This window comes from Euprymna scolopes, chromosome 9, assembly GCF_053919585.1.
Source record: "Euprymna scolopes isolate OS-2025 chromosome 9, ASM5391958v1, whole genome shotgun sequence".
NCBI lineage: Eukaryota > Metazoa > Mollusca > Cephalopoda > Sepiida > Sepiolidae > Euprymna > Euprymna scolopes.
In genome coordinates this window covers 10,684,476-10,710,296 of record NC_136490.1, presented here as the reverse complement: position 1 = coordinate 10,710,296, position 25,821 = coordinate 10,684,476, and the positions used below count along the sequence as shown (strand labels likewise).

The following is a 25,821-nucleotide window of genomic DNA, read 5'->3' as shown; positions in this document are numbered from 1 at the left end:
TTTGAAGAACAAAAAATATCTTGATTCATTAATCTCTATACAAGTTGCCGTTTATAATAGCCATTTTCTTTTGACGAACAATAGTGTACAAAAATATTTCATTTATACTATCACAGCAGGGGAGCCACGAGGGAGCCAAGAACACCATTTACACCTTTCAGAACGTACAACTTGATTTTCTTTATTTTTCAACAATCACTATTTTATAAACACACAAATTATATATATATATATATATATATATATATATATATATATATATATGCGTGCAGATGGCTTGAGAATATTACATTTAGTCACACATAATATTTTTTCTCTTAATATTAAAAGGAAACGGTGCGTTGTAGTAGCACCCCTTTGTATTGAACAGGTTTTTTTTTTCCGGTTTTTCCGATCTAAAATATCCTGGACCACCTACTTAGCTGTTAATAAAACTTTGGCTGACACCTTGCGATATCTTTTTCGGCTTTTCCAAACAAGGACACGGGAGAGTGATCATATAATTTTCGTGGCCTTTTGTCCCCGCCCTCCAAGCGGTCGGCTACATACAATGCCGTGCACAGCAATATTGCACGAAAATACACTGATTGGAAAATCACAGCAGGGGGTGGGCTTTTCTTGTCCAGTTAAATCAGCTGTGACGCAAATTTCTAAACTGTATATTTGTACGGCAATGAACAATTCTGTTTGTTTCGTTCTGAATCAGTGAACCAAAACCCTTTTCCGTGACGAAATTAGCTCATTTATACATTAACTCATACAAAAACATGGACTGACAAGCAGGCAGAGGTTGCAGCGGAATTGGCTTTATTAGAGTTACAAGCGAAATAAACATATATATTATATGTATTGAAAGCTTTATAACATTTTTTTAGATAAAAACTAAAATATTCTCAAATAAGTTTATCAAACAGAAGTAATTTAATTAAAACTTTTACGATCAGCTTTTAAGAGTTTGTTTACGGCTGAATCCAGTTAATATCTGCTTCACCTCCAATCAAAAAAGTTAATTTTGTTATAGTTAACTTTTATGTCATATCAACCATTGTTCGGTCAGGCTTATATATATAGAAACTTGAGTGCATCAGCTCGAATCGAAACCGAAACCAAAACTTAGGAAGTAAAAAAAAAATATATATATATATTGAATCCCTTCAGCTATAATCAAAACCAGAAACGAAGACTTATGAAGTCTTGATAAAGTTTTTTTTTTTTTTATATAAAAAAAAAAACTAGATAACTTGAGTGCCATCAGCTACAATCGAAACCGAAACAAAAAACTTATGAAGAATTCTTGGTAAAATTATTACAAGAAATGGAAGGTCATAACAATTAAACAACAATCACTCGGAAGAAAAAAGATGTGTGACACACAAAATAACACACATACTATCGTATTCATTTTTAGATGATCAAAGCTTATCAAAAAATTCTGAAACAGATGATTTAGATGTTGAAAAGGTTTTGCTTATCTTTTCAAAACAGTCCAAGAATTTTGGGATGAAAAACAAAAAAAAAAAACAACAACTAAAAACGCCATTATCGAAATGGAAAACTAGTGTATATATATATATATATATATATATATATTATATATATATATATATATATATATATAATTATAAGGGGGGATTAAACAAAACGAGATTTGAACGTGGATTCGCGAGGTATATATACTTCACACTTCCGGTTATAAGATAGACGAATATTGGCTGAAGAGAGCTCGATAAGGATACCTTAAACGGGCCTTATTATCGGGCTTGAAACCGACGGTACCAATGACCTGTCTCAACTAACAACTTTCTGTACACAAAATATAAATATATATATATATATATATATATATATATATATATATATATACACACACTAGCCAAAGTACCCGTAGTTGACTGTGTTCAAAAACAGCCTACAGAAAATGGACTCTGGTTTATGAAAGTATGATAGGTTATGAAAAGGAAGGGTTGTAAATTTGGGTTGAATTTGGGGGTATCAAAGCCAAAGCAAAATATGATAAAAGTAAAAATAAAATAGATATACCCTATAATTTATTATACCATACCATTTCACACTGAAGCACTTATCACAATATTCTGTGGATCTATATTAAAAAAACCTTGTTAAACTTTGTGACATATTTCTATTCTATGGAGGGCAGGTGCAAACGAACACCCCATAATTTTATTATACCATATTTCTTCAAACTGAAACATAATTATCAAAGTACACTTACGCAGATAGATATGAAAAGTCTTTATTAAAGGTTGTGCCTATTTCCATTCTATGGAGGCCAGGCGCGAATGCAGACCCCACAATTTTATTATACCATCCCTATTTAAGTTAAAACATACTTATCAAAGTATTCTTATGTACATCTATATCAAAAACACTTGTAAACGTTTTTTCTTACATTTTTAATTTTTTTATTTCCATACTTTGTGGACCAGGCACGAACACAGACTCCACAATTTTAATAAACCACCGTTCTGCCAGATCAAACATACCCATTCCTGTGTCCCGATACATCTTCTATCATTATATGTAATCAGTTTTTTTAAAATAGTCAACCATATAGGAGCCTTTTCGTGACCAGACACAAACAGACACACACCCACAGACATTCAGCTTTATATTATATATATAAAGCAAATTGTTGATAAAGGTTATCATAAACTTATGGAACTACTTTGTGTAAACCGAGATTTTATTTTTTTATGTTTAAATAAAATTAAAAAAGAAAATGAATAGATTCATTAGTGACTATTATTATTTATATATTCGTGCCGTGGAAGAGTCAGACTTGCACATATATTTACTGGACGATTTGTTTTTATATGTATAATTCTGTTAATTCTATTTTTTTTTTCTATTTCTTTCTCCTAAATAGTTAACAGAATGAGAAAAAAGTTTTAAAAAAAAAAAAAAAAACGACGAATCGAATACGTTTTTCTTGATTCGCTGCCTTTGGTTAAGAAAAGGATTTGATTTGCTTTTCGATTAAAAAAAAACATTTCCATTTATTGCTTCTTTTTTTAGTTAACAACTCAAACAGTATTTCTGCAACACTTCTCAAGACAGTAAAAGAAAAGTTGTTTTTTTTAATTTTTTTTATTTTTTTTTTTTTTGAAAGGGAGAAGAATAATTCTCGGTTGTAAATAATTTTCGTTTTTCCTTTCTAAGTTTCTCTTTTGAAGATTTGAAGATGACAAAAATAAAATAAAATTTGACATTTATTTTGTGTTGCGTTTACTAGTTGACTGACTATCGATCGACGGTGCAGCTTTTCACCAATGTTGGCCTTGCAATTAAAAACAGTTTTTTAGTATATATTCACAAGACTTACTGCTACATTGAACATTCATTTTTTTTTTCTACAGCTGGTACAGGGAAGACATTTAAGAATTATATCGCAGACATTGTTGAAAAGAAGTCACACACAATCCACTATGAAATTTATAGTTTCACACTTAAAATACAGTTGTTAACCCTGACATAGTGATATGTGATAAGGAGAAAGTGGAAACCCTAATTGAAGTCAGTGTCCTTAATGATGTTGGCTTAAATAGACCTAAAAAAGGAAAATACCAAGGTTTTATGAAAAGAAATTGTAATCTAAGGAAGATCACTATCATTCCAATAATCATAGAAGCTACCAAGCTCATGAGAATTTTTAAAAATAACCAGCGATTATACGCAGTGAACAAAGTGCAAAATATTAGGTTGGAAACTAAGTTGTTGCCGGTTTTGTTAATATACTGCGTTTTGAAAATTTATTTATCTTTTATTTATTTGGTTTCAAGTCAGAATTAAATGATTTCTACCGAAAATGATATTTAAAATTTTGTTGAATGTTGAAAAACTTGTGAACACGAATGGAGAATACATCATTGATTAAATAGTTGTTGTACTTAAAGAGACGGTTAAAATCCTAAAGAGATCTCCCGGTTGGGATCTCTGAATTAGAGAGTAATGTATTGCGTCTGGTATCATCGCCAGCAAAAACAAAATCATAAGAAAACTGATTTTACTATGGGGTTACGGAGATGACAAAATATCACTTCCTGTAGTTGCAACTTTCAGTAAAAGCAGTTAATTTAATTTTTAAAACTTCTCGTTTTATGAATGAATTAAAAAGAAAAACGTTTCGTTGTAACTTAAAAATAAATTAACATGCTAGAAGGTTTTCATCTTAAATTCCATGCAATTATGCAGAATATAGAAACTATGCATAAATAGAATTCAGCCTAATAGTGAAATAGAGCCAATCATCTAATAAATAATCATAACAAATGAATAAATAATTAAGTCCTGTTTTTCAAAGCAATATGCAAATTAGTTAATCTCCATGTAGTCGCTCATATATCCATGGCTGAGTATATGAAGAAGTTCATTTAAATAACTTTTAAATGGAGAAATTGGGCTTTTAATATCAATGTCAGAGCGAACAAAATTTCAATTTTTTAGGGATATAAACATAGGTGTATAAAAATAACAATTAAACAAAAAAAAACAAGTAAATAACAAATTAATGTAACTCATCATTTTGTTTATTTAATCCCTATAGTTTTATTGGACATCATTTAGAAGTTTATATATATATATATATATATATATATATATATATACCCTACACACCATTACGGCATAATCACGTTGACACACCGGTTTCTGCTGGATCACCGAAGTTAAACAACATTAAACTTGGTTAATACTAAATGGGTGACCATTTGGGACTTTTAGGTGGTGTATGTGTTCTCCGCTTATCTCGGCATTGTTTCCAGTCGTCCTGGACTTCTCCTTACCACTGGACTCAACCAGTGCAAATTCAGGAGAGGTGTGGTTGGAGATTGCACAACACCTACCTCACACGAGTAGCTCTCCCTACAGGAGGTATCCTTTGTCTTTCGAAACTGAACGGAGGCATCGAGATATATATATACACACACATCATACTACACATATATATATATATATATATATATATATATATATAATCATACTTCTAAAATAAACAGTTAATCAAAGTGGAATGATTTATTTAACAAAACTAAGTTACGGTGATTTGTAATTGACATATTTGTTCATTATTTTCTACAATAACGACGACAAAAGTATTCATGGAAACGCATAATATGTGTGTAATATTAGTGGCCTTGCAAGGTCACAAGGGAGATAACCGAAGCAGCAAAACTGAAGCTGGCCTGTCAGGGGACTATATATAAAAATGTAGACAAATGTGGACATATGTTATTGATTTAAAAAAATAAGTTCTTTTTTACCAACTGTCATAAAATTTTAATCATAAAATAGTATTATAATCTTCAAAAAGACTGCAGATTTCATAGAACCAAAGATATGAGCATTTCAATATTCAATTTGGCTACCAATATATATATATATATATATATATATAATAAAAATTACAATTAAATTTACCAAAATGATCCAAGATGGTAAAATTAAAGTTATTAATATTAAAGAATTAATATTTATAAAGTTATCTCCGCCAGATGTAAAAACTCGATAGAACCAAATAGGAGATAGAGCTTATAATACGAGCAAACAGTTAATAAAACATGTTAAAAATACACTTTGAAAAATGAGTTAAAAACAATCTGAAAAGGAAACACTTGATAAGTGTTATCTAGTGTTTCCTTTTCAGATTAAATATGTTTTTAACTCTTTTTCAAAGTGTTTTTAACATGTTTTATTAACTGTTTGCTCGTGTATATATATATATATATATATATATATATATATATTTCTGTAGAAATATATAGTCTCATTATTATCCAATCCTTATATAAGAAGCTCAATGTGATTACATAGCAATATATAGAATAAATGACACAAATTTCTATTCCAAAATTCATTATGTTGACCATCTTATAATTTATTCCTTTAAATCAGTTGATTTATACCATTCTTGACAGTATCTGTTTCGTAGCGCAAAATCAATCACTTAATTATTATATCAATTAGCGAATCAATTATGCCCTTAACTCATTAGAAGAAATAGCAACAATCAATCCGTCAAAAGGAATTAAAATGTGATTTGACATGGTGAAAATCCGAAAATTGGAAGAGAAGCTGCAGTTAACTTTATATTTTAATCAAACAAAGTCTAACTATTCGTACTAACCTAACAAAACCTAACTATTCGTACTAACAATTTAATGTATGAATCTTCTACCAAAATATGCTACTTGATAATTAGTAAATTTACTAATTCTAAGTTATGTATACATACGTATGAAAATAATATCAACAAAATTATAAACTATCATACGTGTTTATAGATATGAAACTAAACTAAGCTACAAAAAAAAAAAACGATTGATCATTTTAATCAGTTATCGTAACTAAACAATTTATCCAAAATGATGCCTTAATAAATCTTGCTTTCTTGACTGCTGGAAAACTGCTTCTGTGGTACCAGTTTTCAAGATTTCCTGCGAAAGAATTGACCCATTAAATTATCGCCCCATTAGACTTCTCCTGCTTTTTGCTAAAATATTCGAGTCTTTTATTAATCAATCTCTAGTGCATCACCTTACAATTGCTAAACTCCTGACCGACAAACAATATTGATTTAGGCAAACCCATTCCACAGAAGATATCCTACCTGTAATCTCTGAACGTATATACCGTTCATTTGACAAAACAGGGGAGGGTAGAGCGGTAGACCTCAATATATCTAAGGCTTTTGACAGGGTATGGCACGATAGTCTTCTAAGGAAAATTAGATCATATGGTATCACTGGAAGAAGACAATATAATTGAATCATTCTTAAGAGAAAAATCCAGGTTGTCCTCGACGATCTAAACAATATGATATAAATGTGGGAGTACCTCAGGGGTCTATCCTTGGACCTTTATTATTCCTGATATTCATAAAACTTCCCTGATAAAATTGTTTCGGAGACGGGTGTATTTGCTGATGACACCACTCTCTATAGCAGGCACAAGGGGAAAACAAATGAACACATATCTAAGGAAATGGCAGACACACTAGAGATGGACCTCAAATCTATAGTGGAACAAAAATGGATGCTCACATTCAATGCTGCCAAGACTAAGCTTCTTTCCATTAATAATTACAAGAAACCTTCTCAACCATCAATAGCAATGGCCAAGAACACATTACCGAAAAAGTAATTCCTTTAAATTCCTCGGCCTAATGTTTACAGGGAACATGAACTGGAATAGATACATTGAGAGCATTGCCAAGGCTGCTGTGAAGAAGGTGGGCTCTCTTTACCGTGCTAGAAAAATACCTTCGCCTGAAAGTATCTTTTACCTCTATAAGGCCACCATTCGCCCATGTATGAAGCACTGTTGTCACATTTGGGCAGGTGCATCTGCTACTTGTCTCACTTCTTGACAGGGTTCAAAAAAGAGTCACCAACCTGATATGTTCTGAACTGTCATCTAGGCTTCAGCCTCTGTTCCATCGACGAAATGTTGCATCCCACTGCCTGTTCTACAAGTATTTTAATGGTGAATGCTCTGACGAAGTACAAGCACTTGTACCTCCTTGATATAAATACCCCCGACAAGCAACTAAATTCCAACCCTTCACAGTAGAGATCTCTAAGTTTAAGAAGGCTTCCTACTCCAATAGTTTCTTCCTCAGAACTGCTAGACTTTGGAACTCCATTCCAGGATTCTGCTTTCCCAGCTCTACTGACATGCAGAAGTTCCAGTGTAATGTGAACAGATATCTTGCTACTCATCTCCCTTCATAATATCCCTGCAAATTATGTCCCCGATAGTAGCCCCCTACTTCAAAGTGGCACTGTGCCTTGTTTGGGGTGAGAATTGAATACAAAAAAAAAGTTAACTCTCTCACATCATGGAAGCACTCTTTGTAATAATTAATACATATAACCTCAATCAATAAATTACATAACAAAAACACACACACATTTCATTTCAGTTACACAACTATATTTGAATTTTAACGGACATATGTTCCCCCAAAAGATTATTAACTGCATCATATCTTTTTAAGATATATTACCGGCTATATGACGTTATGAAAAATCTCTCTTTTACAACGCAATCCCACCCCCTCTTTCTTTTTTAATTTCTAACGTCTTTTTCTGTTTCTGAAATAAAACAGCGTCACATGTTTCATTGAAAAAATGTTGAAATATGTGTACTGGTGTTTTTGTTTTCTTAATTTCATTCACCCAGAGGAATTCTCGAAATAAAGACGAAACATTGATGAACACATAACTCGGTTTGTTCCCTTTTATTTTTCTATTTCGTCGGAATACTATTTCCATTATTCTCATCATGTGTGTGTGCGAGCGATGAAAATTATGAAAATAATATTCCAACATGACACAGAAATGAAAAAGAAACATCAAAACTATATGTTTCGTAATGTTTCGTCTTTATTTCAAGATTTCCTAGGGATGATTGATTTGAAGAAATAAAATAACAGTACAATATTTGAAAACACTTTTAAATACTCTACTGGTATTTAATACTACTCACGTATTGAGCACTTTTGAAGTAAATCGATACATAAAATTTTATATCTCCTCATAGCATCATATGTATATGTAACGTAGCTGTTACGCGCGATCATGTTCGTTACAGTTCAAACTCGTCTCGGACCCACACGCCGTCCGGCACCGTCAGAAAGGAACAAATAAACAAAAATAAATTAATCTGATTCGACTTTTCTTTCTTTTTTAACACAAGTTGTTTATTACCGTTTTTCTTTCTCCCCGTCTCGGCACCAGCTTAAGGAGACACACACACACACACACACACACACACACACACTCACTCTCTCTCTCTCTCTCTCTCTCTCTCTCTCTCTCTGCCACTGCGGGGCCCACATGTCCCCTGACCGCGTTTTCCTTTCTGCTCCACTACAGGCCGACCGTAGACAACCATTTCTTGTCTTCAACTTTACCCCTTCATCTTTTTCAACCTCACTTTTTATTTTCTCGACCACGTAGTGTCCTTTCTTTTCCTTTTTCTTGTTTGCGCTTCATAATCTGCATATGTGCTTTTTTGGCAAGCCAGCTATCCTACAGCTTCTGCTGATATTTTTCCACATGCTCATATGCTTTCTGTTCATGAAATCTAATATAGAAAAAGCACTGTCTGTCTGTCTTCATATTTTCAAATCCTATCTGCTCTGAAACTAAAAGTCGCAGAGCAGCGCTAGGGGCCTCAAATGATTGGATTTTTTTTTTTACAGACTGTTCCTTTATAGGTTTTTAGCCGGTTAAAATGGTTTTAAAGGGGCAAAATTGGTCAAAATTGAAAAAAAAAAATAGTTATACATTTTGTATATTCATCTTTAATTTTAATTTTTAATCAGTTCATATGCGTATTACGTTGGTTCAGTGGTAACGTCACCAGCTTTGAATGCTACAGTTTTGATTTCAATTCTAGTTGGTTGTACCCAAATACTTTTTTTTAACTTTTGAAATTATCACGAATATAATAATATATACGAAATCTGGACAAATTAAAATATCATATTTAAGTGCATTTTACGTCCGGGCAAAGCCCCCCCCCTCCGCTTGTAATAAGTAAATTTCTGTACTTACCATACAAGATCATAGTTTCATCGTCCTTTCCTAATCGATTGGAAGCTACACATGTGTAGACTCCGTAATCTTCTTTCGATATCTGACGTATACGCAAACTCAACGTGATGGTATAATCATCATCACTATAGGCATCAACCCGGTATTTCCATCCCGTTTGTAGTTCCGTGCCATTCTTACGCCACACTGTGACGCCTTGTGGCATGGCCGTTATTTTACATTCTAAAATTGTCTCTTTAGCTAAGGCTTGTCCGATTCTTTTGGTTGGCAAGTAAATCTCAGGAGTGACTGAAACAGACAAACGCATACGTTAATAAAATTAATGACAAAGAAAATACACCTGCACTCAAAGAGTGCAGACCTCCACATACGTCAATAATTCTAGCATCAAGATAATAGCGTCTTGCTTGGATTTTAAAATGCTTCTAAAATATATATATATATATATATATATATATAAATAAATAAAAATATTTTTTTTTAAACTGCTTTAAATACGTGCATAATTAATCAGACAATGGAAAGATAATTAGAAACATTAAAAGTATTCGTGTCATTTAGTTTCATCAGACTACTTTTCTCATCTTGAGTGTGATTTTCACAACATTTCGGTCAATGTAACCTCCGACCTTCTTCAGCAATGACTCGTGGTGCAGTGGGTAATATACTTGGAAAAATCAATTGTAAAAGTAATATTTTCCTGAAGGTTGATGGTCTCATTCTTAGTGTGGGCGACCGAAAAATGCAATTGCGAATTACTCATGGCCTCTATCCAGTCATGACTGATGGACGAGAGCTTACTACCCCTGTGAATTAAATAAAGGGTTTAGTTCGAAATTCCGTCCAAATTCCAGAGTTCAAAAGAAACATTTCAGAGTCTGACAAGATACACTTGAAGAAGGTCGGAGGTTACATTGATCGAAATATTGTGAAAATCACACTAAAGATGAGAATAGTAGTCCGATGTATCAAAATAATACGAATAACCAGTCCTCTGCATCTCAAAACTTCAGAAACGTCATTAAAAGTAATGCGTTTATCATAAGCGGCAAGACATATCAGTTTCCAAACTATGGAATCCATACGGAATTTGAAACTGAATTCACGGATTAAGCATGAAGATTCCCATATGCAAAGCGATTTGATTTAAGAAAATCAGAAATTACATCAATAGAAAATAATGACCAAGATGATGCAGTTCAAATAATCCAGATTATCTTAAAAAGAAATTCCAATAACATCTACCAATTTTTTAAAAACATATTTTGCAGTTCATTCTACCGTTTTTTTTTGTTTTTTTTCCAAATCTTTGAGGATTTATAATTCATGTTACCTGGATTCTTCAGACTACCGCTCTCATCTTACGTGTTATTTTCAATACCTTGTTATAATCTCAGACTTCCGGTGTATAGTGTCGAACTCTGAAATATACATGGAATTTCGAACAGAAATGTTTAGTTAATCCACAAGAGTAGCATTCTCCTGTTTTCATCAACCATTATATTTTGAGTGCTGCTCGAAAATTGAACCTTTCCCATCCAGAAGGATAAAACTTACAACTAAATTTTACCAAATACGTTATCCCCTATGCAATGGGTCCTTGCGGATTCAATACAGAATTCTATTAAAAATTCCGTGCAGATTTCAGTTTGACAGACATTCCTTCCAGAGTTCGACAAAGACATTTCAGAGTTCAAGATACACTTGAAAAGATTCGTTGACCGAAACGTTGTGAACGTAACGTTCAGAATCAGAACAGTGGTTCAAATAATACCGTTTTATTTTGTAGAGTTTTCATATTAACGAATTCGATTTCAATGCAAGCAGTCTTTGTAGAAGAAAATATTTTTTTAATCTTATCTGAGAGGACGAACGACCAACATTTTACAAAAGGGTGGAATTGATTGAGTTTCATTTAACCACAACAAATGCATTTATAAAGCAATAATATTAAATTGCAACCAAATATATATATATATATATATATATATATATATATATATATATATATATATATATATATATAATTGTGCAGGATTAACATCTAAATTTATTACACACAAAAAACAAGACAGAATGTTAAGTTATCTCCCTTGAATTATAACTCTTTAATTAAGAGTGCATTTCATGCAGTTTTACAAGAATTTTAATGTTGCCAATGTCTTTAAGTCTGATAATGTGTTGCTATTAAGAATGGAGGAAAGATTTCTCATTCGTCGTCCGATGCACAATTGACTTAATGGGCAGAAATTATTCGACAGATTTTTGACAGATTCCATAAACGAAAAATCTAATCATGTGAAAATGTTGAAAAGCAGTTTTTTTATTTATTTTTTTTCAAGCTGTGCGTTTTAATCAGCAAAGCATGTGACAATTCAGTGAATCACTCAATTAACGATCGCTTTACTGTTCCCCAACCAACAGCCAACTAATATAAATAAATAAATAACTAAATAAATAAAAAACAAATATATATATATATTGCGAATAATAACTATAATTCTTGTTTAATAATAGTTTGTAACATCGTGAAAAGGAACATACAATCCTGCGTTGGAAACGATCTGGACATATTGGTTGCAGTTCTACGCACGAGGCAATTGCCTAGATTTCTCACATCTAGAGGTACAATAATTTTAGGGCGGGCATTGACAGATGAAAATAAAGAAAAAGCTTCCGGAGGGTTGTGTTAGGATGTTAAAATTTGGTAATATTAATAATTAATTGACTCGTGGAAATTCCATCTATTGCTTCAGTAATTTAAAATATTTCTATTCTATGGATACCAGGCGAGAAAGAAGACCGCATATAATCCACATTTAGGTTTAGGTACAGAAAAAGAATGGGAGAAATTATTGATAGTGGTTTCAACTAGACTAGTGTTTTTCGTGAAAGTTTGGCAAGGTGGATGCGACCATAGAGTGGAGCTCAGACGGGCACTTGCCATGAAAATAACGATAGAGCATAGACCGAGATAATTATACTTATATATATGGAGAGATGAAAAAGGAACAAACCAAGTTATATGTTCATCAAGGTTTCGTCTATATTTGAAGACTTTCTTCGGATGATTAAATGGAAGAAAATAAAATACCAGTACAATATTTGAAAATATACTTGTGAAAACGATGTCACTGTTATACCCTAGAACTAAAAAGTTGCTGGCATTTTAAAAAGTGTAAAGCGTTGTTGGAGTCAGTGAGATTTTTTAAACGTCATATAACCGTTTAGATATTTTAAAAAATATGATGCAATTTATGTTCTTTTTGGAATAAATATAACTGTTATAATTTAAATGTTGATCCATAATTGAAATGAAATGAGTGTATGCTTGTTTTGTTATTGATTGAATGAAATCTCTTGAAAAATAACGAGCGGAGGAATAAGAGTGTTGTTATTATTTACCTTCAGAATCACAAAGGCTGAAAATGAACAAATGGCGATCGTTGTTGATAAATTAATAATCGCTGAGTAAGTTATCCCCCCTACCTCCTGTTACTAAGACTTGAAAATATTATAGAAATTTACGATATTGAATAAAGTTGACTGTCTTTTTATACAGGGGAAAATCGCCTCAATTTATTAATAGAGAGATTAGGTGATTTTTTCATTCATGCAAACATAATTAAACTACATATTTACAGATATGATTCAGTCAGCATCATGCATAGGACCAAATTCTGCAGAACTAACACGATTTATTTATGCTCCAATGTAGCTGTATAATTCGCTAGCTTGAAGAGGTTTGTTTATTTATTCTTAATATTCGAAATACGTTTGCAAATGTGTAGGCACTGTTCATGTGAATAAAAAATTATATATTCTCTCCATATGTACCCATGGTTGCCCAAGAAACTTAGATTGTACATGTGTTTTCTCAGAGGAAAATTGTGACAGCTCACGATAATATTGTCCCACCTCAGTTAAATACTGAAATATCTAAATACGCCAGTTAATGTAGTTTCTGCTTTGGGGGATGGGTGTCTACTCAAAACCTTTGTAGGCGTTTCTGATATTGTTGCAATATTTTTGCTATAATGAGGATAGATATTTACTTGCTGTCCATCTCATCAACATGTGACACAATGTCAGGAAAGTGGGGAGGTCAAGCAAATTGCCTGGGCATCCCCGTCGGCATTCCATGGTCGGGATGCCTCAGACAGCAATCGATAAACTTACCCCACCCAAAAGTCAGGTGGCAAGGCTTGGGAAGGTGGACCTCCTAGGTAATACCCAGGCGGCCTACCTCAGTCTGACAGGTACTGGGACAGTTCCTGGCAGCGCATCTGTTGGACTGATTGTCAAGAATGGATTCTTGATTGCTACTTTCTACCCAAATCTCTAATCAACTGAAGCAGCACCCAAAGAATTAAATGAGGGTATGGTTACAAAAAATTGAAAGATTCTATTTATAGATATGAGTGATAGGAATTGACCAATCAAAAGACGTCACACTCTGCTAGTAACCAATCAGAAACCGGAATCACCCCGTAAACAGACTGAATCTCTTGAGAGTGTATTGCTCTTCGAAACTTCTCCAGATTGGCTATTTAGCAGAAAATCTTCTTTTTACAATTCCAAGTTTCTCTGGATTCATCAACCGTCATTTTGTGTGGAACAACATTTTTTTCTAAAACTAAAATGACCGACAGCTCAAAAATATTTCCCTTCTATTAAGATACGGTGCAAACTAGATCCCATAACATTATTGATCAGTTGTGGTGAAATTGAGACCTTTGTTTAGCAGCGATTCTGACGTTTGCTTTTATTGACAATAGCTCTTATTGATGTATGATAGACATGGAGTGTCACGTTCTTAGCTTATAGATTTTCCAATTTCTTTTATTTCTTCTTATTTAGCGAGATTTAACCTTCTTAAATTCTTTCTTAAATGATATGTCCAGGAATTGTTGGACGTGGGTTTTGTCATCAGTCCATGATATACTTTCCAGGAGGAGAGCAAGGTCCTTTGAGATTTAAGTCTGTAGTTGATGTTTTTTCCACTGGCTGTTGTGCATTCTGTTTCTGACGAGCTAAGCCCTATTCATTTTGCAGTCCTTTGTGTCTTCCTGGAGCTGACTGGTAGTTTTAACATTAAGTCTGGTGGTACTAACTAGAAACGTAATATCTTTGGTCCTAGACTTCACTTTGATCCTAGTTAGAAGGCCAAATAAATATATTTTAATTAGAGTTTGACAGAACATCAATATCAAATGAAATTTTTAAAAATACCATCTTTTCAAACAAGGGTGGAGTGTGATAACGTATGTATTCTCATGAAATTGTCTTATATAATTATATAGCTTGGTTATCCTGCATGGATGAAAACGTTACTACAAGATAAACGTGAATCGACAGTGTAAAGTGTAAAAAACTAATCACAGTAACTAAATTTGTGGATTTAAATCAATTTTAAATAAATCCATGTTCTTCATAGAACAGAATAAAAATAAAAAAAGAAAATGCAAAATGGCTGCTCGTTCACACATGGACGTCATGCAAGACCATTAAAACAATCATCAAAAACTTCTCAAAGTCATTGAAAGGCAATCTTCAAAGAATTCCAAACAAGTCATATTCATGAATGTGGAAATTCCTAAATAACTTGTTTTCAGAATTTGAAATGGCACAAAAATTAGTTTAGGAATGCTTCTTGCAGAAAAACAAAATTACAATTTTTCAGGTTCAAAGGATATGATCTTATGGTATGGTCACAATTAGATTTTGCAGATTAAAAAAAAAAGAATTTGTATTAACATAATTAAACTACTGGATTTCGTACATTCTCTTAATTTTGCAGGTTTTAGATATTGTATAGAAATGGTGCAATTTAAGTGTTTACATTTTAGTCTTTAGTTTGGTATGTTTCGATTTTCTATTTAGTATGATGAGATTTTATTTCAATAAAATTTTTTATTGTTTCAAAAACAATTGTACAGGGATTTGTTGTTAGCGTTAAATTCTTAGATTATTCCGTTAAGCTTATTACTTCATATGTGAAACTTCCTCTGGATGAATGAAATTAACAAAACAAAATTGCGCGTGCGTGGCGACTCCTTTGATTCTTAACTTGATTACCAACTCATTGAATTCACTGTCCTCTTTGGCCTAATGCTTAGTGAGGAAAACTAATTACTCTACATTTCTGAGTTCGATCCTACCTCTCTATCGCTCTTTTTTTGTTTTGTTTTTTTTTTTTTTTTCACATTCTTTTCTTCCTTTACTGTTCGGGTTCAAGCCTGCCTGCTACCAATTGTTTTTTTTTTTTTGTCTTTTTTTTGCTTAACACACACCTCTAAATCGCCAAGCACTCCCGCTACTATATCTAGAAAAGTGTGTGCGTGTGTGTGTGTGTGAGAGAGAAAGAGAGAGGACAACTCTCAACTTATATACTCAACGAATTTTTTTATCTAAAGACTTGAAATTTTTTATTAGGGTATTCAGACATGTGGTAAAATTTATAATCGATTTTCAGCCAGAAAAAAAGGGTTGCTAAGGGGTCGGCATTGAAAAATTGATACTTGAGGATCATCGGATTTTTATCTGTTTGTTAACTGTTTCACGACTGTGCATGTGCAAATCGTTCACGTGACAGCTTCCTCATGTTAAGAATAAGTAAGGTTGAAAACACTTTTGAGAGACGAGGCAAGCTGGCCTAATGGTTATCGTACTAGACTCACTGTTTTTAGGTTTGGATTTCAGTTTCAGTATTATTTTTTTACTTACAAGAAGTGAACTGCTTAGAAAAAACAAAACTCGGTTTCTTTTTGTCTTTTTTACTTCATTTTTTATAAGGATTTTATGTTTAATACCGGACAACGCTGGATACATTTGCTCGTTTATTATAAAAGTGTCTGTGAAACGCTTTCTACCAAACTACTGTTATTTTTTTTTTGTCTGCAGACTTTAAACTTGATATATTGAATTTTCGGACCTGCTGAACAAAATTAAATTGGCTTTTAGTCAGAAAAATTGAAACAGCAAAATTCAACATAATGTGCATGCTCTATGCATGTGGAAATATACATTTGTGTTTATTTTGATATGAATGTGTCATTACATCAGATGGTGGGGAATAGCGCTAGAGAGATAATTGTTTTGGTTTCAATTCTAGCTGATGGCACCCAAATCATATTTTTAAAAAAAAATGAAGTCACTACCATATATTGGGTATAACAAAATAATCAATAGAGAATTGGTTTTATGATAACTTTGAAATATGGGTAAATTAATATATCATATATAAGCATATTTTACGACCGGGCAACATCAAGCCATCTACTAGCATATATATATATATATATATATATATATATATATATCTTCGTTTCCAAAATTCTGACAAAGCAATTTCAGCCATACTACCCAAAATATAAATTACAACGGGTGTATACATTTGAATGCTTTTATTTTAATTAATATTGACTTTACAAAATGTGTGAATATTAAAATGTCAATAATTCACTGTAAGTAGAGGAAGCTGAATCTTCGAGTAAATATGCAGAGGAGAGTTTGAGCAAAGCATAATTTTGGATATGTAATGGAATCGAAAGACAGAATGGTAATAAGCGAAATCGTTGCTGACATTCCATTAATGTGAAAGCTTCTGTCGATGGCAGATTTAAAGGAGGGGGGGGACAAAAGTCCAAGGACATGGGTTAAAAGCGGAGAATTCCACTGTTCTCATCATCATGTGCGGCTTGGATTTAACAAGAGACACGAATTAAAGCCGAAGTAAAAATGAAAAATTGAAATTGTTTAACACGACTGGAAATAATAAAAGGTGTTTTCGAGTGCAAGAAAAGGAAACTTCCATCAAAGAGTAGAATATAAAAGCGAAATATCAAAACAGCTCAGAGATATCTGCAGTGAGATTATATTTTATTAATTAGTTTAATAGCAAGAATCCTGGGAAAACCGGTAACTGCTTAATCCTCTATCACTTTTGGAAATTTACATGGGATATTATCGACGTTTTTCACTCCCAATAGACGCGAAAGAGAATATAACATAAAAGATGAACTAAACTTTTCATCAGAAAAAATAAGTAGAGGAAGTTGTTTACAGACGAACACAAACGAAAGTTAAAATAGGATTGTTAATCAAGTTGTGTCAGTAATTTATCCTTGAACAAAGATTCTTTCCTAGAACTGCCCGACTAATGAACTCTGTTTCGCTAGTCTGCTTTCAAGCTGACTATGATATCATTATCTTCAAGTCCAATGTAAACAAGTTCTATTTCAATCTTCCTCGTAAATAATCGAATTATACCAACTTCCTTCTACAAACCAATATTATGCAACTATCCAAATGACTACAATATACACATTAACCCTTATCCTCGAGTGGCCTCCCGGTCTTTATATCTAGAATTGGAAATCATGTTTAATTTCAGAAGATTTTCTGATGGATAGCTATTCTATATAAGTCCTAGAGATGAAGAATTTTCAGTGTAGCTGTTCTGCATAGTTGTTCTGGACTTTATAATTTTGCAGCCAAAGAGCAAATGACCTTTCTTGTGTTGACACGAAAAAAATTGTGTGCTGAAATGCTAAAAGATTAAATTTTTATGAAGCAATTCTGATTTCTGATTGGTTGATAGCAGATTGTGGTTCAATTTGTTTTGTCAGTTCCTATCTTTAGCATTTATAAATAGAATCTCTCAACTTCCAAAAACCATACCCCAGTACATATCAAAAATATTGTAACATGTGATATCCCTTTGTAAAAAAAAAAAAAATGATTAATATATTTTAAAGTTAGTTTTAGGAGAGGCAAGGAGTTTTATGACAATTTACAACAGTTAGGAACAATTTATAGACAGTCTTGGGTTTGCGACAGTGGACGACAGTTTTGAGTTTGACAAAATAGATTGCTCTGAGCAGATAAAGATGATCTGATGTCAACCGACGACAAAGAGGCTTCGACAAACTATGTAGATGTGGACCTTAGTATCCAGAGGGTCAACGGTGTCATAACCACTCTCAGAGTGCAACTAGTATTTGCAGAATGTGTTGGAGTTTTGTTTTGTTTGATTTTATTTTTATAATAGTAAACCCATGCACATCTCTTCGGCATGTGCAAGTGTGAGAGACAATGACACAGCCAGGAGAGAAGATGAAGAAAAACTATAGAAACAAAGGTGAATCCGCATTTATTGTCGAACGGTGAACCAGGTCGACTCATTATACAGACAGAACATATATATATATATATATATATATATAGAGAGAGAGAGAGAGAGAGAGAGCATATGATACAAGAAGTCTTCAATTTTTTTTTTACTGATATTCACCCCAAACAAGGCAAATTGCCATGGAGATATAAGAGGGTACTGTGATTTATGGCCCATGTCTACAGAGAAATTCTAAGTAGGGAGTTAAGCAGAAAGATTGGTACTTATCTCTCGCTCCCATGGTGAAAAATATCATCTAAGGATCGGAAAGTGGGATTGAGGAGCCAACCATCCTGGGGGGGGGGAGAATTCTGCCAAGTAAAAACTGCCTGGCAAGTCCGCTGATATTTCCTGGTGGGGCGGCCTCAGATGATTAGCAATAAACCCCTTCTCAAAGAAAGAAAGCAAAGCTAGGGAAGATAGGCCTTATAGAATTAAAAAAATTTTTTTCCTTTTTTTAATCAATTTTCACCCCAAAAAAGGCACAGTGCCACTTTGAAGTAGGGGGCTACTATCGGGGACATAAGTTGTAGGGGCATTATGAAGGGAGAGGAGTAGCAAGATGTTTGTTCACATTACACTTGAACTTCTGTATCAGTACAGTTGGGAAAGCAAAATCCCGGAAGGGAGTTCCAAAGTGTAGCAATTCTGGGGAAGAAACTATTGGAGTAAAAGGCTTTCTTACACCTAGGCATCTCTACTGCAAAGCGGTGGGACTTAGTTGCTTATCGGGTTTGTCTGGGGTAGTCACGTCGGGGAGGTACAAGTGCTTGTAGTTCATCAGAGCATTCACCACTAAAGTATTCATAGAACAGGAAGAGGGATGCAACATTTCATCGATGGGACAAAAGCTGAAGCCTAGATGACAGTTCAGGACCTATCAGGTTGGCGGCTCTCTTTTGAACCCTGTCCAGGAGTGAGAGACAAGCAGCAGATGCACCAGCCCAAATGTGACAACAATACTCCATACATGGGCGAATGGTGGCCTTATAGAGGTACAGGATACTTTCAGGCGCAAGTAGTTTTCTAGCACGGTAGAGAGAGCCCACCTTCTTTGCAGCAGCCTAGGCAATGCTCTCAATGTATCCATTCCAGTTTATGTTCCATGTAAACTTCCCTGTAGAATTACACAGAACTAGCATCATACCACAATCAACAAGAAAATTGCAAAATTGGAAAAATGCTGACGGACCAAGTTCCAAGGTGAAGATGTTTAAGCAGTGAGATATCCGTTCACTTCACGCTTAAATTTCTGAATTCGAATATAGTCAGAGGCAGGATACTAGGAAGGAATTCCAAGGTCTAGCAGTTTTATGGAAGAAACTATTAGAATAGAAGTGGCCATTACAGGAGTCCGAGTGTTGGTGGCCACTACAGTGAAGGTGTAGCACTTTGCTACTTGTCAGGGAGTGCCAGAATAACAATTTTTTCTAAGAACACATCCCATTAAAGCACTGGTAAAAAAATCACAGGGAAGCAACAAGTCACACCTAATAACATATTAACTTAGTGAACAATTCATTTCAACTGTGGCAAAACAGGGGTCCGAGTGTTGGTGGTGCAAGGAAAGAAACAAACGTACTTCATTATTGTACAGAAATCCAATAGCCGAAAAGTTGAGTTTTCATTTAAAAAAAAAAAAATTGATAGCTACTTACTTTTTTTTTTTTTTGTCAATTTGAAAGATATCTACCTAACTGGCATGTCATAATTAGTTAAATATTTGAAAGATATCTACCTAACTGGCATGTCATAATTAGTTAAATATTTGAAAGATATCTACCTAACTGGCATGTCATGATTAGTTAAATATTTGAAAGATATCTACCTAACTGGCATGTCATAATTAGTTAAATATTTGAAAGATATCTACCTAACTGGCATGTCATAATTAGTTAAATATTTGAAAGATATCTACCTAACTGGCATGTCATAATTAGTTAAATATTTGAAAGATATCTACCTAACTGGCATGTCATGATTAGTTAAATATTTGAAAGATATCTACCTAACTGGCATGTCATAATTAGTTAAATATTTGAAAGATATCTACCTAACTGGCATGTCATGATTAGTTAAATATTTGAAAGATATCTACCTAACTGGCATGTCATAATTAGTTAAATATTTGAAAGATATCTACCTAACTGCCATGTCATAATTAGTTAAATATTTGAAAGATATCTACCTAACTGTCATGTCATAATTAGTTAAATATTTGAAAGATATCTACCTAACTGCCATGTCATAATTAGTTAAATATTTGAAAGATATCTACCTAACTGCCATGTCATAATTAGTTAAATATTTGAAAGATATCTACCTAACTGCCATGTCATAATTAGTTAAATATTTGAAAGATATCTACCTAACTGGCATGTCATAATTAGTTAAATATTTGAAAGATATCTACCTAACTGGCATGTCATAATTAGTTAAATATTTGAAAGATATCTACCTAACTGTCATGTCATAATTAGTTAAATATTTGAAAGATATCTACCTAACTGCCATGTCATAATTAGTTAAATATTTGAAAGATATCTACCTAACTGCCATGTCATAATTAGTTAAATATTTGAAAGATATCTACCTAACTGCCATGTCATAATTAGTTAAATATTTGAAAGATATCTACCTAACTGTCATGTCATAATTAGTTAAATATTTGAAAGATATCTACCTAACTGGCATGTCATAATTAGTTAAATATTTGAAAGATATCTACCTAACTGGCATGTCATAATTAGTTAAATATTTGAAAGATATCTACCTAACTGCCATGTCATAATTAGTTAAATATTTGAAAGATATCTACCTAACTGTCATGTCATAATTAGTTAAATATTTGAAAGATATCTACCTAACTGCCATGTCATGATTAGTTAAATATTTGAAAGATATCTAGCTAACTGCCATGTCATAATTAGTTAAATATTTGAAAGATATCTACCTAACTGTCATGTCATAATTAGTTAAATATTTGAAAGATATCTACCTAAATGGCATGTCATAATTAGTTAAATATTTGAAAGATATCTACCTAACTGGCATGTCATAATTAGTTAAATATTTGAAAGATATCTACCTAACTGGCATGTCATAATTAGTTAAATATTTGAAAGATATCTACCTAACTGGCATGTCATGATTAGTTAAATATTTGAAAGATATCTACCTAACTGGCATGTCATAATTAGTTAAATATTTGAAAGATATCTACCTAACTGGCATGTCATGATTAGTTAAATATTTGAAAGATATCTACCTAACTGGCATGTCATAATTAGTTAAATATTTGAAAGATATCTACCTAACTGCCATGTCATAATTAGTTAAATATTTGAAAGATATCTACCTAACTGTCATGTCATAATTAGTTAAATATTTGAAAGATATCTACCTAACTGGCATGTCATAATTAGTTAAATATTTGAAAGATATCTACCTAACTGTCATGTCATAATTAGTTAAATATTTGAAAGATATCTACCTAACTGGCATGTCATAATTAGTTAAATATTTGAAAGATATCTACCTAACTGCCATGTCATAATTAGTTAAATATTTGAAAGATATCTACCTAACTGCCATGTCATAATTAGTTAAATATTTGAAAGATATCTACCTAACTGCCATGTCATAATTAGTTAAATATTTGAAAGATATCTACCTAACTGTCATGTCATAATTAGTTAAATATTTGAAAGATATCTACCTAACTGCCATGTCATAATTAGTTAAATATTTGAAAGATATCTACCTAACTGCAATGTCATAATTAGTTAAATATTTGAAAGATATCTACCTAACTGCCATGTCATAATTAGTTAAATATTTGAAAGATATCTACCTAACTGCCATGTCATAATTAGTTAAATATTTTAAAGATATCTACCTAACTGCCATGTCATAATTAGTTAAATATTTGAAAGATATCTACCTAACTGCCATGTCATAATTAGTTAAATATTTGAAAGATATCTACCTAACTGCCATGTCATAATTAGTTAAATATTTGAAAGATATCTACCTAACTGCCATGTCATAATTAGTTAAATATTTGAAAGATATCTACCTAACTGCAATGTCATAATTAGTTAAATATTTGAAAGATATCTACCTAACTGCCATGTAATAATTAGTTAAATATTTGAAAGATATCTACCTAACTGTCATGTCATAATTAGTTAAATATTTGAAAGATATCTACCTAACTGCAATGTCATAATTAGTTAAATATTTGAAAGATATCTACCTAACTGTCATGTCATAATTAGTTAAATATTTGAAAGATATCTACCTAACTGCCATGTCATAATTAGTTAAATATTTGAAAGATATCTACCTAACTGTCATGTCATAATTAGTTAAACATTTGAAAGATATCTACCTAACTGCAATGTCATAATTAGTTAAATATTTGAAAGATATCTACCTAACTGCAATGTCATAATTAGTTAAATATTTGAAAGATATCTACCTAACTGCAATGTCATAATTAGTTAAATATTTGAAAGATATCTACCTAACTGCAATGTCATAATTAGTTAAATATTTGAAAGATATCTACCTAACTGCCATGTCATAATTAGTTAAATATTTGAAAGATATCTACCTAACTGCAATGTCATAATTAGTTAAATATTTGAAAGATATCTACCTAACTGCAATGTCATAATTAGTTAAATATTTGAAAGATATCTACCTAACTGCAATGTCATAATTAGTTAAATATTTGAAAGATATCTACCTAACTGCAATGTCATAATTAGTTAAATATTTGAAAGATATCTACCTAACTGCAATGTCATAATTAGTTAAATATTTGAAAGATATCTACCTAACTGCAATGTCATAATTAGTTAAATATTTGAAAGATATCTACCTAACTGCAATGTCATAATTAGTTAAATATTTGAAAGATATCTACCTAACTGCCATGTCATAATTAGTTAAATATTTGAAAGATATCTACCTAACTGCCATGTCATAATTAGTTAAATATTTGAAAGATATCTACCTAACTGCAATGTCATAATTAGTTAAATATTTGAAAGATATCTACCTAACTGGCATGTCATAATTAGTTAAATATTTGAAAGATATCTACCTAACTGTCATGTCATAATTAGTTAAATATTTGAAAGATATCTACCTAACTGCAATGTCATAATTAGTTAAATATTTGAAAGATATCTACCTAACTGCCATGTCATAATTAGTTAAATATTTGAAAGATATCTACCTAACTGCAATGTCATAATTAGTTAAATATTTCTGCAACATTACATAAAACACATATTTCCATTATCAAAAAAAGTTGGGCCATATTTGTTTTGTCACGTGTGACGCAAACAAGGGAAATAACTCATACTTTGTAATGATAACAAAGAAGGTTTTATTAAAATCGAAACAGGTAATAAATAACAAAATGAACATAACGTATAACTCATAATCTGCGTTTTTTTTGGTTTGTTTGGAATTTTTTATTAGAAAAAATCCTGCTGATTCAGTGTATGCAAGTCCATTTAAAAAACTTCTCCGAAATTGACTTAAGTTTTTGACAGTTTTCAAATGAATTACCTCGCTTGCTAATATAATCGCTCTTTAGTTGTTTATGTTAGTTAAAATTGCCAATTTCTTCGAAAACTATTTTCTTTAATAATTAATTTTCTATCTCCTCGTTTTTCGTTATTTTTGGATATGTTCATTACTATGACATGCCATTTCGATAGATACCATTTGTATTCGCTTGAAATTCAATATTTCAGTTTCCTAATTTTGCTATAATAATGAAGACGCTCAGAAACAAATTAGGATTGAAAGAAAGGTATTCCTTGGCTGCAGTGAAATATGAACTTTTGAGAAGGCTACTTTTCTTATTGTTCAAAGAGACAACGTCTGGTTTGCTGCATCAGTGGGAAAGGTTGGCTGAGGAGAACACAGGAATGGCTGGTAATAACAGTGACAGACTGGCAAGTTGCGAAATCAATTACGCAACTTATTCGTTCTCCGCACGATTGTATTGCTTTGAGCTCTTAATGGAAGGATGTCTCACATTTTATGTTGTCTGCCAACAAAGGTAGTTGGAGATCTCCCTTTGGGTCAGCGTTCTTTTGGCATTTGTCCCTCGTGTTAGTGGTTCCTCTGGCGAAAATTAAAATATTCTAATTTGAATAAGCCAACCACGAACTCCTTCATTAATTCAGTGAAAAAGACAAAAGAATTAATGTAATTTATATGTGACAACTACAAAGGATCTTTCTTGTCAGCATGGACATGAGATGATAAAAAGATGAGATAAAAAAGGATAAAGCAAAAGTGAATGCGGGGGGGGGGCGAGATGGAAAGATAAGAGAAAGATGTGAGAAATAGGAAAGAGGAATAAAGAGATAGAGGAGGAAAAAGAAATGAATGAGTAGAGAGAAATAGAAGGGGTAAAGGGAATGAGAGGGGGTAAAGGGAATGAGAGGGGGCAAAAGAGAAGATGGGGGCAAAAGAGACAAGGAAGGAGCAAAAGAGACAAGGAGGGAGCAAAAGAGAAAAAGAGAAACAAAAGAAAAAGACGAGGGAAAGAGAAAAGGAGGGGGCAAAAGAGAAAAAGAGGAACAAAAGAAAAAGACGTGGGGGAAGAGAAATGGAAGGTTATAAAGCAGAGTTATTTATGATAAAAATGTTACCATTCATTTTTTATAATATTTATTTATACACAGCATAATCATGTTGACACAGATCTTTGTTAAATCACCCAACTTAAGCAACAGATAGGTGACCATTTAGTAACACCAGGTGCTGCACGTAGAAGGACATTAACGCATTCTTGCGAGAACTGCAAAACATAACGTCATAATCTCTCCTAAGCAGGATACTCATGCAACTGGAGACCGCTTGTGAATTTGATATTCCCTAGACATTTCCTCCTTTGAGAGAAGCCTGTTCAACTCACCTAAGGTTAATGTTGCCTATAAATTTCAAGTAAATAGTTTATTATAAGAAGTATCATTACCAAGCATTGCATAGTGTGCAATTAAATCTTTTGTCATACGTGTAAGTATTGGGTACACA

The 25,821-nt window shown here is 32.5% G+C and overlaps 1 protein-coding gene across 16 annotated transcripts in view; it reads right to left on the bottom strand.

The window, feature by feature from the left end:
* Positions 1–25,821, bottom strand: part of LOC145284430 (lachesin-like) — a 1,332,212-nt gene that overhangs the window by 13,938 nt on the left and 1,292,453 nt on the right. For all 16 annotated transcript variants that reach the window (XM_080133226.1, XM_080133240.1, XM_080133228.1 and 13 more), the window contains one exon: positions 9,579–9,866. In XM_080133226.1, coding sequence (XP_079989352.1) covers positions 9,579–9,866 — 288 coding nt within the window. The remainder of the gene's footprint in view (positions 1–9,578; positions 9,867–25,821) is intronic.